General features: G+C 35.9%; 1 protein-coding gene across 36 annotated transcripts in view; it reads right to left on the reverse strand.

The window, feature by feature from the left end:
• Window positions 1–17,201, reverse strand: part of DST (dystonin) — a 497,218-nt gene that overhangs the window by 151,730 nt on the left and 328,287 nt on the right. For 35 of the 36 annotated variants that reach the window (XM_016955718.3, XM_063812480.1, XM_016955699.4 and 32 more), the window contains 5 exons: window positions 15,306–15,413; window positions 14,679–14,777; window positions 4,515–4,643; window positions 1,661–1,749; window positions 574–709 (listed from right to left, as the gene is read on the reverse strand). In XM_016955718.3, coding sequence (XP_016811207.2) covers window positions 574–709; window positions 1,661–1,749; window positions 4,515–4,643; window positions 14,679–14,777; window positions 15,306–15,413 — 561 coding nt within the window. Of the gene's footprint in view, window positions 1–573; window positions 710–1,660; window positions 1,750–4,514; window positions 4,644–4,752; window positions 7,580–8,146; window positions 10,877–14,678; window positions 14,778–15,305; window positions 15,414–17,201 lie in introns of those variants that run through there. The other variant, XM_016955722.3, reaches the window with a different exon arrangement.

Raw genomic sequence — 17,201 nt, forward strand, 5'->3', positions numbered from 1 at the left:
CAAGAGTAAGGAATTAAATATAAAGATAACTTTTTGAATATTGAATATTATGTTAGGCCTGTTGATATACACTGTCAAGTTTTAAAAGTTTAAGTACCAGCCAAATTTTAAATGATTTATACTTTAAGAAGATGCTAGGGCATCCTCACTATAATGTATGGCCTTGTATTACCCAAATAAGTCTCATGGATATCTCTGAAAGTCAAACAATCTCTAACACATCAATGCCACCTTTAGAGATGACCCACAGGCTCTTTTATAGCCTATCATATAATAAAATACCTACTATACTAGAAGAATGGCTTTTAAAGAGAAGAGTTAGAAGAATGAATGATACTTTTCTTTTACCATGCAAGGCAGAGATTAAGATGTCACAGAAACTGATGGTCAGCATGTGTAAGATTGCATTTAATAAACAACACTGGAATCTCCAAACATTTAAATAAACTCAATCCCTGTTTTAACTACGTACAAAATTCAAGGTCATTTCTTTATTATTGACATAGATTTCCAGAGCCATGCAATCAAACTAAGCTTCTTGAAACAGCCTCATGTTTAAATAAATAATATTACCTTCTCCTCTACCTTTACATCTCCTGAGGTTTGTGATTCTTGTAGCTGTTTCAGAGATTCACTGAATAATAAATTATAACTTTCCTGAAGAGTTTTCACTTGTTTTTCCAATTCATTTCTTTCTTCATCTGTCATTCTAAATAACCAGAAATGATAAAAAGACTAATGCAAGTCGTCCTCAAGAGATAAAGATGTATTAGGTTCAATAATTTTGTCACATGATGGTAAAATAAAATATAGCCTCACATACATATTGCTCAGGTCTCAGTATGACTGTATATGAAAATTAAGAATGGCCTTAAAATATCTAAGGATCTTTCCCTTGCCTGAGAAAAGGACTGAAGGAAAGGGTGTAAACTAATGTACTGACCCTTATTTAACATACAAAATTCCAAAATAACAATTGCTGCTATCTGACAGAGGGTAAGGTCTCATTGTTAATCCCAACATGGAAAAGGGACAATAAGGTACCATTTCTCAAGATGAAACCTGTTTAGACTAAAGCACAAACAAAGAGGAAATTTATAAGGGGATTAACCTAATTTGCTAAGGTATACTATAAAGTCATTATGAAATAATCCTAGGAGGACATCCAAAAAGGATTTAAGAAAAAGGTGGATTCCTTCCCTGAGTGAAACACTGACTGAAATATATAAAGTGCTTTGCTGCAAAAAGTAGGGACAAAATATGAGAAATGAGGCTGCCACAGGTCTCAGCTAAAAAAATGAAGACCATATTTATACATATTTTCCAAAGAATAAGTCTCACAGAGTACTACTTAGATTTAAGACTTGACTCGGAGTCTGCACTCTACCTCTCACTTGCTATTAATTCTTAACCTCTCTGAGCCTGTTTCCTTATCGGTAATACATGGGGATAATAAGAATATTTCAAAGTTGTGATAAAGACTAAAATTGACAATTAAATTACTAAGTTGATACTCTTTACATTACTATATTAAGTAAATTGTGATTAGTTTGAGTCCCATATTTAACATTGCAATTAAAATTTACCACCTCTGTTTTGCTGAAAGCTTTTAAGAACACTTCCCCACTTAAAATAAAAGAGCTAACAACAACCAACATACTTGTCTCCATGTTTTGCCAAAAAAAGCTGCATAGTTTGAAGTGCTTCCGATAATTGTTGCTTCTTGGTTGATATTTCCTCACTGGAAATCTGTAAGGTAAAGAAGGCACATTCAAACTCTTCCTCCAAAAGGAGTAAACAGTATTTAAAAAAAAAAAAAAAGAAATTAATCAAGCTTTAGTCAAGACCCAAGTCTATTTTCTGGGTGACCCAAGTGAATAACCTATCAGTTATTAGCAGTCTATAGAGCTAGATAAGAGTATTTTATTTAGAATCCGTAAGGAAAGCTCCTCTCTCTATCCTTAATGCTGTCATTTTCAAGAGAAAATAATACATTATACATTTCCTGCATCTGTCCTAGTCCAGCCGTGGATAAAGGTGGCCTCCACCCGCAGGCGGGCACTCAGCACTGGCCCAGTGTCATCCTTGCGCACTGCAGTACTCAAAAAGACACATGACTGTGGGACACTACTTCCAAAGGGCATGTTCCTTCTGCCAAGCTCCTAGACACAATGTTCCTTTTGAAAAAATTATGGTGAAAGTAATAATCTGTAGGTATGCAGACCCAGAATAAAGAATTTCTAGCTGAGAGCAGTGGCTCATGCCTGTAATCCCAGCACTTTGGGAGGCCAAAGCAGGCAGATTGTTTTGAGCTCAGGCGTTTGAGACCAGCCTGAGCAACATGGTGAAATCTTGTCTCTATGAAAAATACAAAAAGTATCCAAGTATTGGTGGCTCATGCCTGTAGTCCAAGCTACTCGGGAGGCTGAGACAGAATTGCTTGAGTATGGGAAAGGGAGGTTACAGTGAGCTGAGGTCGTGCCACTGCACTCCCACATGGGTGACAGAGTAAGATCCTATCTAAAAGAAAATTTTTAACTATTGAAAAAAAGAACAAATAATTTCTAATGCTAAGACCCACTTTGTAAAAGTCATCTGTGACTGTCATCTGTCAGAGAAATAAAATTGATCTGTTTGGGGAAAAGCAAGAGGTCACACACTTTCTCCTAATTCCTCAGTGTATCATTTCCAAATCCCTTATTTCAGAAATTAATTGCCATTCTTTTAAATTAGCAGAAATAAGAGGAAATAATGGGCCAATGAAAAGATATATTTTCCCCCATGAAGTCTATTTAGAGTCAATTTAAAGTTTATTTTTCATGACTATAATCATGAGGCTGCATTGATTTTTGAAGGACATACTTATATTAACTAAAATTTCCTTTAACAGAACGACCATCAGCTGTTCTTAGACAGTTATAATTAACGCCATTATCTGCATTAAGAATGTATCTAGGGTACTAGGTCTAAATCTGACTTAGTAATGTTTTAGAGAATTTAAAACTAAAGAATGTCTACAAAAAAATTTTTTTTAATTAGCCAGGTGTGGTGGCATGTGTCTGCAGTCCAGCTACTCAGGAGGCTGAGGCGGGAGGATCACTTGAGCTTGGGAGGTTGCGGCTCCAGTGAGCTGTGATCATGCCACTGCACTCCAACCTGGGTGACAGAGCAAGACCCTGTCTCAAAAATATATATATATATACACATGAAACTACAGAATATAAAAATACCAAGGGTTTATAACCAAAATTTCTCAAAAGAAACTAACTCTCCCAAGGAATCTTTGTTAAGCTTTATGTCCCCATTTTAGTTGTCTTCCTATTTAATGAGGGGGGAGAAGGATATTTTACATGAAATATATATATATTAAAATTACTTGAAGCTTTTTGGTATAAAGCACCAAATGCAAGTGCTTTCCCACATCTCCCACATCCCACATATATAGTATGTAAGACTATGAGTGAATACTTTACTTCAACTGAGCAACGTTTCAAGTATATACTCTGGTCTGTAAACTTCTCCAAGAAAGAACCTCAAATAAGGAGCACTTGCCTCATATCACAGCCAAGTAAGACAAGGCACTGGTGTTCTCCCCTATTCAGTCATGTCAACAATGTCCATTTTAATAGATGACAAGTGAGTACTGATGCAGAGCTAGAAGTGGGAGCTAAATATTAAGATTGGATGATAGCCTTGAAATTTCTAAACGTCAGACAAGAGCAGGAGGGCAGTGTAGGAAAGTATTCCTTGAGAAAAATGCTTCTTATCTTAGCGGAAATTTATTTTTTTAATACAGCAGCAATCCCACTGCCATCAACAGCGGCAGCAATATTAAAATGTACACCCCAACTACCAACATCCTAAGAGCTTTAAGTGGTGCAGTCCAAGGATATCTCCCAAGCTGCGGCCATCCAACTAATCCTAAGCAGTTGGGATATAGAAGACAGCCCGTTAAGACTAAAGAATTCACTAGGATAAGGGATAGTATCTAGAATTTCCAGTGATTGACTGTAGACACTTCCTTATGAGATAGAAAAGACCCAGAAAAGCACAACTAAAGTCAATAATCAAGAATGTTAATATCCTGGTTTGTATCTTCATTGTTCTTGAAACTTTTTATGTTTACATCTGTAAGAATAAGACGGCATATCTTTATGACATGGAGTGCATGGATCTACTCTAGACATAAAACAGAATGACTCTGCTCTTCAGCTATTCTTATTGTAATAATCAGGAAGCAGACCTAATTATTAGGAAAAGCAGTATACTGTATTCGTTTACTAAAAATAAGAACAATATATAACATTCAGGCTTTGGAATTAAACAGCTTCTTCTGCCACACACTAACTTTGATTCTTTGGGCAAGTTATTTAATCTTTCTGATTTGCATTATATTGGGCTATAACAATAGGAAAATTAAGGTAAAAATTAAACATTGTGCTAGGTAAACTGTGTCAACTCAGTTAACATCCCTGCTATTATTATTATTATTAAACCAGGACTTCTGTGAATACCTTTTGCTTAGAGAAGGGAGGTTTTCCAGCCTTCTCTGCATCTTTCAATGTCTTGCTGATATTTGATACCCATTTTTGCAATTCTTTGGCTTTTTCAACATGTTCTTTCTTTTCTTCTTCCAGTGACTTCTGACAGTTGTGAGCGGTAAGAAAAATATACACTCCATTAAATGACTTAGCTATTAAACTGACCTCTCCATAGCAAACAAGAATGTAAAAATGTTTTTTTCATCACACACAGGTTACTAAAACATTTTATTCATTCACTTAACCATATTTACCATGTCACATAGCAGATGCACCTCCAAAATGTTTATGGTAGCAAAGAAAGCTATGGCATACATTCCTTAATGACTGGTCTAACCTCCCAGCTGTTCCAGCAATGTCACAAATTTTAAATCTCAACTTTATTCATGAGGCACTAGAAGATCTTTGAATTGCTGCCTTTGCATTAGCATTACAATCCTAATTGTCCTGACAAAAAGGTACCATAGAAGGCTGATAGAATAGAGAACGTCTACTATACATGTAAGGAAAATACACAGAATGAAGAAAAATCCTTCCCCTCCTCCAATACACAATATTCATAATGTTAGCTTTCAAGTGCGAAGACTTCATTAGAAATGGGACATTGTGGTAAACATTTTAATATGCAAAGAAGGTCACTATATACAGAAAAAGGCAAAACTTTTTCATTTTTTGAAGCAATCTAAAACACTGCAGCTTGAAGGCTGTGGGAACGAATTTATATCTTTCTCTTTGATTCCATGGTGCTTCATGACATGCTCTTTCAGTGAGTGCAATTTATCATTTAATAAATGATCACTATTCAATGAAGGGGAGTTCTGAAGAAATGACACTGTGAACTTGGAGTTCATCAAGTTTATCCCACATTCTACGTAAAAAAAAAAACATTTTGGTGTGGCCAAGTTTCAAAAAACCATTCTCAGGGCTAAATGAAACCATTTGAAGGGCATTAAATCTTATGTAATTTTCAATTTAAAACTTACTCTATTTTGAGCACTTAGCAATTTGCAGCCCTCAAGAAATAGAGTATGTTACATAATTCACAGACTGCATATGTAGCCGATATCATCATACTCTGAAAAAGTGGCATGAACCAGCCAGCATCACCCCTTGCACAGTTATTTAAACATGTCCTATTAGGAAGAATAGTAGAGGCTAGAAATTCCTGTCATCAGGGGCTCAGATACTTCTAACAGTTTAAGTCCTGTGTGGAAATCAAAATCAGCTTTTTCTAAGGCTTCTTTATATGTCAACTTTCTTTTTGTCTGAGGGCATATTATATTTCTGACATATGACTTTTGATCTTTGAGTTTTGTGGCAATGAGGACATCTATAATACCTACTTGGAGAGCCTCTTCTATTGATAACCGAGAGTGAACCTGTGGCTCTATCAACCCTCCTGTCAAGTACTGAAATTCCAAACATCGGATTCCCATTTCCTTATTTATAATATTTGCATTCACAGCTTCCACCACTGACATCATTTTGTTAGTGATGGGATGGCCAATCCCTGTGATTACTAATTCACACTGTCGCAGCTGCTGGGCAAACCCCTCATCAACCAGGCCTCTATGCAAAGCTTCGGCCACCCGGTACTTTTTGCCAGTAAGAGGATCAATTATGCCCCCTGTACTGACTTGGGCTTCAAGGCATCTGAGGGCAGTAATCCGATCAACCAAATTTCTACGGGAGGCTTTTAGTACAGAGATCCTTTCCCCACTAGCAGTCAGCCAATACCCTGCAACAGGACTGTGCAAATCTTTCTTGGGGACTAACCGGCTCAGCAAAGAATCAGCAAGTTCTGTAAGTGTGATGAGGCCTTCCTGATACTTTTTGACCAAGGCTTTGTCAATTGTTCCCTGCTCTATAGCCTCATTAATATTGAAGTGTAATCCTGTTTTAGTATCAGTCAGCATATGAGAAGAATGCCCATAGGATTCAAAAAACATAGCTTCCTTCCACTGATATTGCTGCCCTGAAAGTTCAAGATATATACTTTTCTCAATCAGGTTTCTCTGGAAAGCCTCATACACGGTCAATTCTGATCCTGTTTTAGTATCTACTACAGAAATTCTATGTGTTTTCTTGACATTGAGATTGGAAATGTTCCTCTCCCCAAATGGAAACAGAAAGCATTGGGACTCTACATCAAATACACACATTCGCAGTAATTCTGAGTAATACAGAGCTTGCTTGTTATTGGGATTAGGGAAAACTCTTGTGTTGCTGGATGGCTCATGTAAAAACTGTAAGATGGCATTATTCAACAACCCCTGCTGCAGAGCAATTTCTGGAGGAACACGAATGCCTCTCACGGGGTCAATGACACCCCCACTGGCAATCTGGGCTTCCAAGATATGTTTACCTTTTTGTCTGTCAAGCATTCTGTTTTCCATAGCTTGAAACACTGACAATGTCTTAGAAGAATAAGAATATCCCACAGCTGCCTTCTCTGCCTCAAGAAGCCTAATTCTGAATTCGGGGTCAACAACTCCTTTAAGAACTGCATCTTCAACAGAATATGTCTGACCTGAAATGGGATCAATTATAAAACCTGTTGCAGCCTGAGCTTCTAAAAATGCCAAAGCCATCATTTTGTCTATTATGATTCTCTCGGCCGCTGAGGCAAATGAAATCTTTTCTTTTGTAGATTCTAGGTAAAGCCCTGCAATTGAGGTGGCTTTCGTCAGAAACTTGTTAAGAGTTTTCTGAACTTCTTCAACAGTCTTAAGACCGAGTCGCAGCTGCTCAATTGTTCTCATGTCCAGAAGCTTAGCTTCCACCAACTGCCTGGCAGTCACAGTGTGCCTAAGCCCTTGGAATTTAAATTCATCATCCCTGACTGAACATGCATGATCACCATCAAAGTTCTGGAAGGTCTCTGGTTCTAAGCCCTTCTTAAGGAAATCCCCTCTCTTGAGTCCACCAGATGCTCTGCACCCTTCAAGCATCCATTCTTCAGCACTGGGAACTGGGTTCTTTTCTTGTTTTAATGTTGTGACTTCTGTATGCATATCATACTGCTTGTTCTTAGCTGTCTGTAACAGGAATTTATAAAATGTTAAAAGTCACCTCAAGAACATTATGTCACTTTACCCATTCTCAATCCAAACATAATTCTTTGAATTACAAAGACAAGATTAGTGAAAAGAAGAAAAATTTCAAACCAAGGAGGGTTCAGGAATAAGTATTATATTATTTTCAGAGTCTGAATTTTATCTTAGATGACAATTAAAGGTATTAAAATTATATCTTTAAAAAAGACTAAGACAAAATCTAGCCACAGAATATGTTAGAAGTTAAAGCTAACTGCTTGGTTCTTCTAGCTTTTTTGATACTCACATTTTTCAGAATGTATCTCCACAGATATAACAGTATATCTATTACATCTGTATGTTTAATCTCAAACATTCAAAAATTAAAGTTAATTTATGATAAAGATTCAAGTAAGTTACCAGAAAGAGTATAGCATTATTTTCCTGTCAGAACTACAAAGAGCCAATCACATTCAAAATTGTTTTAAAAATTTAGTCTAGGAGAGAAAGGAAATAAATGAGGAAACTTGACATTAGGTAGCTGATAAGGTCTCAGAACACAGAGTATACCTCTAAGGGTGTCAAAAGCTTCACCAGTTCCATTTCACATGCGTTATCTTGATACCTAACAGGTGGTCTAGAATTGTTCAGGGCTTGGTCTCTTATCTTCTCAATTTCAGACAGTCTTGTAATGGGGTTTGTCTCATCAAAAGTTATCTGTAACTCGGTGCTTGTCTGAGAAAAGTACTCAGAGTAACACTGCTGGCTTTTCTCTTTCTCAAGTGGAGCCCCTGGTGGCTGGAATTGGACTTCTTTGGGTATCTGTTCAACAACCCGATGCTGCCACTTCTCTTCCAATGGCTGTGGTTCTTGAGTCCATCTCAACAGAGGGGATCTGGGTGTTGGGTGAAGGTGTCCAGTGTTTCTAGAGGACAGCTCTCCAGAGTGCTGGCACTCCTTCACTGTCATCTCAAAATCTGGTTTGAAGGTACAGTCTTTGGCTGTGCTCTTTTTTTGAATTTCACACTGGAGCAAAACTAATTGATGTTCATGCTCTTTGATCTGCTGGTCCATTTTTTGCTTCAGGTTTTCAACCTCACGCTTCTGGGCTATCAGCTCATCCTCAAGTTTCCGACATTTTTGGTAATGATTTGCTTCCATGTGCTGCCCTTGCTGCATTTGTTCACGATACTGTTGAAGCTGTCTTTCAAGTTCTTTAATGTTTGTTTCACAAAGCTTAGCATTTTCTTGGGCTCTAGAGTTTTCTTGTTGAAGAGACACAAAGTCAAGCCTAATGCCTGAAATATCATTTTCAGTGATGACTTTGGACTCCATTAATTTTTCCATCTTCTTCCGAAACTCCTCTGCTGATTGTTTGAATTTACCAGATTCTTCCTGAAACAGAACCATCTTTCTGTGGGTCATCTGCTCCTCTATGGTCTTTAAGTGTAATTCGTCTTGTACTTTTTTCAACCTGTTATTTAACTCTTGCACCTGAGCCTGTTGTAGCTGAACTTTCTGCTCCCCGCGTCGCTTCTCTTCTTTGGAAGCATTCAGTTCTGCATTCAGATTTCTAACTTCTTTCTTGGTATTCTGGATGATAATGTTCTGTTGGTCACACTTTTGCTTAAATTCACTTACCAAATTTTGACTTTTCGCCAGGTCTTCTTCTAGGCATTTAATTTTTCTTTGAAAATCCTGCTCTGTTTTTGTCTGTTTATGCAAGTGTTCATTTGTGCTGCGTAGCTGATCTTTAAAACCATCTGCCTGAATTTTCAGTGCTTCACATCTTTGCTGGATAGTTTGTTTCTCTAAAACTATATTCTCTGATTCTGCCTGAATTCTCTGCATCATTAATTTGGTTTCATTATTCTGCCTAGTAAGCTCCTCTACTTTTTGTTTTAGCATCTCTGCACACTCATTACTTTTCTCCAATTCTTCATTGAGTCTTTGGATTTTATCATTATTTTCTTTTTCAGCTTTGATATTTTGAAGCAACTGCTCATGGCTTTTCTCAAATTGTTCTTTTAGATGATCTGATTTTCTCTGGCAGATTTGTAGTCTTTCTAATTCTTTCTCATCTCGAAAAGAATGAATTTGTGAATTTAAATGCTGAATATTCTTCTCAGCTACAGCATGTGCCCTTGTGATTCTGTCTACTTCTCTTTGTAGTTTCCCTTTTTCATGATGAAGAGATTCTAATTCTAACTGATAATTGTGCTTTATTTTCTTGAGATCGTTAGCTTCTTGCATGGCTTCTTCAGCTTTACCTGTGGTTTGATTCAATTGCCTACCAAGCTCTCTGAGTTGTTGAGAATACCCTTTCTCCGCCTGATCCTTCCTTTCCAGCTCCAACTTAAGGCATCTGAGTGTATTATTTGTTTCATCTAGTTTATCTTTTAGCAAACGAGCCTTTTCCTCAGATGACGTTTTTTCAAGCTGGAGGGCATTAAGTTCATATGTCAGCTCTCTCATGTCTTGTTCAGCCTTTCTATTGGCAGCTGTTAGTTCATCTACCTGCTGTTTGAGTTCTTCTGCTTTCTGTTTGTCATGTTCTTGCTGGAGACCCGTTACTGCCCTGCATGATGTAGCCTGTGTGATCGCACACACTGGCAATGCATTTTCTCTAAATGTATACTGAATTTCAGTTATTTTTCTTCTTGCTTCCAATTCAATTTTCTGCTTTTCTTTCAACTGTTTCTCTGCTACCTGTTTCTGAAATGCAAGGTCTTTTTCCATCTGCTTTATCAGCTTCAAGAGTTCTTCCTCATTGTCTCTCTTTCTTCTTAATTCTTCCATTAATTTATTTTTTTGTTGCTCCAAATCATTGAGACTTAAATCTTTTCTTTTAAGATGATCTTCCAGTGTTCGTCTGGTAAAGGTGTTTTCCTCCAACTGATTGCGAAAATTCAGGAGGTTCTCTTCCACGGCAGCTCTTTTGGCCTCGGCCTCTATGGTGAGCTGCCTCACCCACTCCAGTTCTCTTTCAGCAGCTTCCTTCTCTCTCACAATGGTTTCAAGTTCCCTGCGGTACTGCTTGGCTTCACTTTCAGCCCTTATCTTCTGCAGAGAGATATCTTCTACATTTCTCTGCTGCTTTCTCAATTCATTTTCTGCAGCCTCCCTGACCTTCGGAAGTTCTTCCTCTACTCGGGACTTTTGTTTCTTTAGTTCAGCTACCATTCTTTCCAACTCACTTATCTTTCCTGTAAGTTTGCTATTCTCAAGCACTGTTGCCTTCTGACGCTGAAGCAGATCTGAATATGCCCCATGTTCAGAAGTCTCCTTACACCTTTTAATCTACAAAAGACGTTTTGAAAGTGTCAAGCCTGTTCTGTTCAAAATATCTTACAACGTATGAATCAATGTTCATAAAAGTACTTACAAAACCAAGTGAACTCAAATGCAGAACAAGCGCTATCACCACCACCAGCAGCATCACCTTCTTCAGAGAGGAAGCTTCAGAAAGTCAGCAGAAGAGGACAAAAAACCCTTCACGACAGGTTTTCTGAAGAATATCTTTTTGCCCCTCAGGAATAATTTTATTTTAAAAATTAGCTAGCTTAGAATTTTATAGCAAGAAGGGAATTTACAACAGATGAGGAAAGGGAGAAACGAGGAGTATAGATATTTTTGCAAACTCACATTGGGTGAGTGACAAAGTGGGAAATAAAACTCTCACGACGGTGCCCTTTCTTCTCTTGCATGCAACATAATCCTAAGAGGTAGGAAGAACACCCAACACATAGGAACCAAATGATGCTAAAGAATTTAGTTTTCTAGCCTGATAGAAATTAAAAATGATACTTATATTCCCATGTCTTATGGTTAAAAAAACAAAGCTCAGAACTTTAGAACAGAGAGCCAAATTAGGAAATAACATGGGGAAGAAGGAAAATTATATAAAAACTTGAAATTTCTAAAGTCAGATCCCTTATTTGTTTATACTTGTCATATTATGACAATTATAATAATCAGAATTGCTAATGCAAAGGCAGCTACAGTCCTGATGGCTCTGGAAAAGATGCGCTTCATATACTCACAGATTTTGTTGCTGTTGTTAATAACATGCCTCATATGAATCACTTTGACAAGCACCTTTAAATACTCCATAAATATAAAGATATTTGTTAAGTATAATAGCTTTTAAATATATACTTAGGGATTCAGCTCCAATGTATAGAAAAAATTATATGAAAAAATTTTTACTCTACTAGGGACAGAATCAATGTCAGCTGGGAGGAGTATGCTTTACATTGATTATAGAACTACATGATCAGGATTAGTTTATAATTACAATTTAATTTCTCTTTATTAATATTCTAGTGTGTTAGTTTTGTATCATCAACTCAAGATCACCATAAAATAATTTAAACAGGAATACAGAAATTATTTTAGACAGATTTGTTTTCATTGAGAAGCTTTGGTGAATTTCAAGAATTTAATTTCTATTACAGACCATACATCTTATTTTGCTTCCTCTAATTTCTTGATCTCCAATAATTTTGATGAGAATTTCAGTTGTTTTCTTTGCTAACCTAAATAAGGTTTCTAATAATAATTCATACAGAAACAAATCTCATAATCTGTTATCTTCAGCACTCTATTTTCTTTATTTTAGTATCAGGGTCAATCCTGTGACACAAGAGCATTTTATCTATTTAAATACTAAGTTTTCAATATTTCTTGAGGAGGTTATTTCTAAGACAGTCTCAGTTGCTTATCAAACCTCCTTTAAAACTTAGCTATTGCTAAGAAATTCTGAGCTGTTTCTCATGCTCAGATTTAGAAAAACTAAAAATTCCCTCAGAAAAAAATATCTGTTGTTGAACCCTCAATGCCTTAGGCAATGCAGTAATTTGTTAAGAATCTCGGCTGGGCACGGTGGCTCATGTCTGTAATCCCAGCACTTTGGGAGCCCAAGGCGGGTGGATCATGAGGTCAGGAGTTCAAGACCAGCTTGGCCAACATGGTGAAACCCCGTCTCTACTAAAAATAGAAAAATTAGCCCGGCGTGGTGGCAGGTGGCAGGTGCCTGTAATCCCAGCTACTCGGAAGGCTGAGGCAGTGAATTACTTGAACCCAGGAGGCAGAGGTTGCAGTGAGCCGAGATCACGCCACTGCACTCCAGCCTGGGCAACAGAGCTCCATCTCAAAAAAAAAAAAATCATGTTGTCTCTTGACTTTTTTAGCAAATGTGAGAAAAATTACTAGAAATATTTTTGTCCAATTGCTGACTTGCTTTCTTGTGGATCTCAAACTTATTTGCATAAAAATAACTTCCTTAACTTTTCTCTAAATCTTCCTCAATCTTGCCCTTTAATCACGGTGATTAATACTTAGCATATTTTGTTCTCAGCACAGACTAAAGCATCTCTCTCTAATATCTAATATCTATTACAGATATTTTAGTAACATTTCTTTTAACTAAATCAGTATTACTTCTGAAATTAACTTGCATCCATCTTTGATTTTATGTTTATTATGGAAAACTCTGCTTTAGACCAAGGTTTTTCATGTGGGTCTTCAAACCTCAGTTGCAGAAACACCAATCTTTTGAGTCTAAAAATTAAGCTATGTATCTTTTACACGACATTCCATTAACGTAATGTTAAGTGGTAGTTTTTTTTAACCTATTTTAAATTATAGCCTTCGCTTGTTCTTCCATAACTGTATTTGCTGGTTTCAATTAACTACAAATCTTTGACATTTTTAAGGACAATAATAACTTGCATTCAATTAAGGCCTTCTAAAATATTTTTTGTTTCTATCAATTGTTAGCATTCTGCCTCATCAGATAAATCGAGTAAGTGGCCCATATATGTATAATCAGATACATACTATGAGAAAAGAACTTAAGTTATTTTATTTTATATTTAACTACTGCATATTCCATTTAAAAGGTCTGTATACCATTTAAAATGGAATAAGATCTCTCAAAAACTAAAAATATAAAAAAATTATGGATGTTCTTTCATAGATGAGAGATGCATGCATTTAAGATGGTCACAAATATCCTGGTTCTCCTTCTAAGCACAAAGGAAGAGGGTTATAAAGTCTTGCAATTAGCTATGTTAGTGATTTAGCTGCAGAAAACTGTTAACTCTGAACAGACTAAAACAGTTTATAAAAGTGGTCACATTTTTAGGAAACTGAGAAAGTAACATCCAATAGATGTTTACTGCTGTTTCAGCTCTCATATGGAGTTACATTAAGCATAATCACCTTTAGAATTTCAACAACAGTCCAATTTAAAATAGCTAATGGCCCACAATTTATTTATTTCAACATTCATTCTACTATTTTTGTCTGTTCTGGGGAATAGAAAGTACATCAAGATAACAAAGCATAGCATACTCCCTTTTAGATTACATACAAGAGCCTCTGGTGACCATTCATCTTTATAAATAAGTCCTTACTCTTCCTATATGATTTTTAAATATATGATTTATAAATGCAGAAATATGATTTTTAAATGCAGAATCAAAGCTGCAGAAGTTCTCCAAATCAGAGTGGCATTTAAATAGCCTTTTTAAATACCATGTGCTATATCTTTTTGCAAAAAAAGACAACAAAAAACTCCAAAATTCTTAAAAAGTATCATTTTGTAAAAACGTCTACTACTTCTAAGTTAGCATCTTTACATTATGTATAATAATTTTAACTTCTTGAGATACAAATTAATTTAAAATGCATAAGACAAATGTGTTCGTGTGGTATTCCTGTAGACATCATACCAGCAGTAACTATACTTCAAAGAAGTATACCTCTCAGCTGTGAGAAAGCTGAAAAATATTCTGCCAAACTGCCAAAATTTCATAATTTATTTAAGACATTAACCCCACCATATTAGAGTCCTGAAGTGAAAATGTAAAGTCATGAAGTGAAATGACTTTCTATTTGAATGAATCTTAAAGACAAACAAAAATCTTAGGCCTTCAGTCATTTTCATTGTAATTTTATAATTCAATATTTATTTGTACATCTGCTACCGGCCACATAAATTTATCATGAAACATGTTTTGCTTTCCCAAACTACACTGTAGTTACTGCTCATCTCTAGCTCCTTTATATTTACAGGGTGCTCACTGTTAATGATTACCTCCTCCTCTTCCAGCCTCTTCAATGAATCACCAGCAAATTTAATATATTGTGTCATGAGAGTGACCAGGGCAGTATATCGAGTCCTTAGGTCCATGAACTGCAAGTAAGGAAAAAAATAATAAAAGCATTACCTCCAGTTACTCTTACTAAGTTGAATGAATTTTGAATAATAATTACATTAACTAGGCCTTCAGACAGCAAAGCACACAACTCCCCCCATAATAAATGATAAGAATGAGCTTATTATTACTATTATGCAAATCATGGCAAATGATAATTCTCTTCTAAATTTCACCATGAAGTACATAAGTACATTTATTTATCTCCATAGTTAATAATTAATCTTGAATAAACATTTTTAAAGGGTTTTTTAAAACCCTTAATAGAATGTATTCTTCTGGGTGTAGACTTTCTCTTTGGGATGACGAAAAGGTTCTGGAAATAAACAGTGGTACCAGTTGCACAATATTGTGATATACTGCAATGTCATTAAACTGTACATTTAAAATTGTTAAAATAGTAAGTTTTATACTATGTATATTTTACCACAACAAAAAATAAAATTTAAAAAGTAAGTGTTCTTTCTTTTATGCCCCTTCCCCTCTTTCTCTCATACTTTTATTACCTCTTGAATAATGAGATCTGCTGAACTCTGCATTCTTCGGCGTTTCACTGGAGATTTTTGTTGTGAATCTACCATGGCCCGGTAGGTCATTGTTTGTAATTCATAGTCCTGTATAAAGGAGTCAATAAGATAAAATGAATTGAAGCAAAGTACTAGAGTTTCATTCTACAATAATTTAACACAGATAATTAGAACCTAGATTCACTAAAATAACTTTAGTGATTTGACACAGATCATTAGAACCTAGATTCATTAAATTAAGTTTAAATAAAGAAAATATAGTCGTGTTTCACATGAAACATTTCAGTCAAAGACAGACCGTATACATGATGGTAGCCCCATAAAATTATAATGGAGCTGAAAAATACCTATCGCCTAGTGATGTCGTGGCACAATGCATTACTCACGTTTGTGGTGATGCTGGTGTAAACAAACTTACTGTGCTGCCCGTCACACAAAAGTATAGCACGCACAATTATGTTCAGTATGTAATACTTGGTAATAAATGACGATGTTACTGGTCTATATATTTACCACACTATACTTTTAGTTGTTGTTTTAGAGCGTACTCCTACTTATTTAAAAAAAAAAAAAGTTAACTGTAAAACAGACTCAGATAGGTCCTTCAGAAAGTATTCCAGAAAAAGGCATTGTTATCATAGGAGAAGACAGCTCCATACATGTGATTGCCCCTGAAGACCTTCCCATGGGATTTGGAGGTGTAAGACAATGATATTGATGATCTTGACTCTATATAGGCCTAAGTTAATGTGTATCTTTGTCTCTTAGGCTTTAACAAAGAAGTTTAAAAAGTAAAAAAAAAAAAAAAAAAAAAAAAATTAAAAATAGAAAAAAGCTTACAGAATAAAGTATAAAGAAAGAAAATACTTTTGTATGGCTGTACAATGTGTTCATTGTTTTAAGCTAAGTGCTATGAGAAAAGAGTCAAAAGGTTAAAAAAATTACAAGTTTATAATGTAAAAAAGTTACAGTAAGTTAATGTTAATTTATTATTGAATAAATTTTTTTATAAGCTAGTGTAGTCTAAGTGTACAGTGTTTATAAATTCTACAGAGGTGTACAGTAATGTCCTAGGCCTCTACCTTCACTCAGAGCTCACTCACTAACTCACCAAAGCAACTTCTAGTCCTGCAAGCTCCATTCATGGTAGGTGCTCTATACAAGTGTACCATGTTTTATATTTTATTCCCTATTTTTATTATACCTTTAATATGTTTAGATACACAAATAGATACCATTATGTTACAGTTGCCTACACTATTCAGTACAGTAACATGCTGTACAGGTTTATAGTCTAGGAGCAAGAGGCTGTACCATATAGCCTAAGTGTGTAGAAAGCTGTAACATCTAGGTTTATGTGAGTACACTCTACAATGTTCGCACAATGAAAAAATCACCTAACAACGCATTTCTCGGAATATATCCCCTTTGCTAAACAACACATGACTGTAGAGCAAAATTACATTTTTAGGAATCTATCCAATCCTGGAGATGCTTCCAAGATGGGGACAAAATCAGAAACATGTAGGGTGGCCGGGTAATTTCCAAGTCTGTTTAGAAGCTCATGAAAATATATGTAACAATAGTGTAGCCCTATGTAGCCCCCCTTTCCTCCAGCTAAGCAATGGAACTATGGATCTGGAGGGCTAAAACTGAAAAGTTGTCAATGACAACTTGAAAAGCATGAAAAGTATCCCCCTAAGTGAGAAAGTTAGAAGCTCTCCCATGAAATACCCTAACAATGTTAAAGAAAAAAGAAAGAAAAGTGATAAGAAACCAACTACAGAGCTATGTATTCTGGTGGCTGGGAGTGGCAGGGGTGTACATATGTGACAGAGAAGAAGACGAATGAACTGGGGGGCTGTCATGTGACTA

This window comes from Pan troglodytes, chromosome 5 (genome assembly GCF_028858775.2).
Source record: "Pan troglodytes isolate AG18354 chromosome 5, NHGRI_mPanTro3-v2.0_pri, whole genome shotgun sequence".
Classification (NCBI taxonomy): Eukaryota; Metazoa; Chordata; class Mammalia; order Primates; family Hominidae; genus Pan; species Pan troglodytes.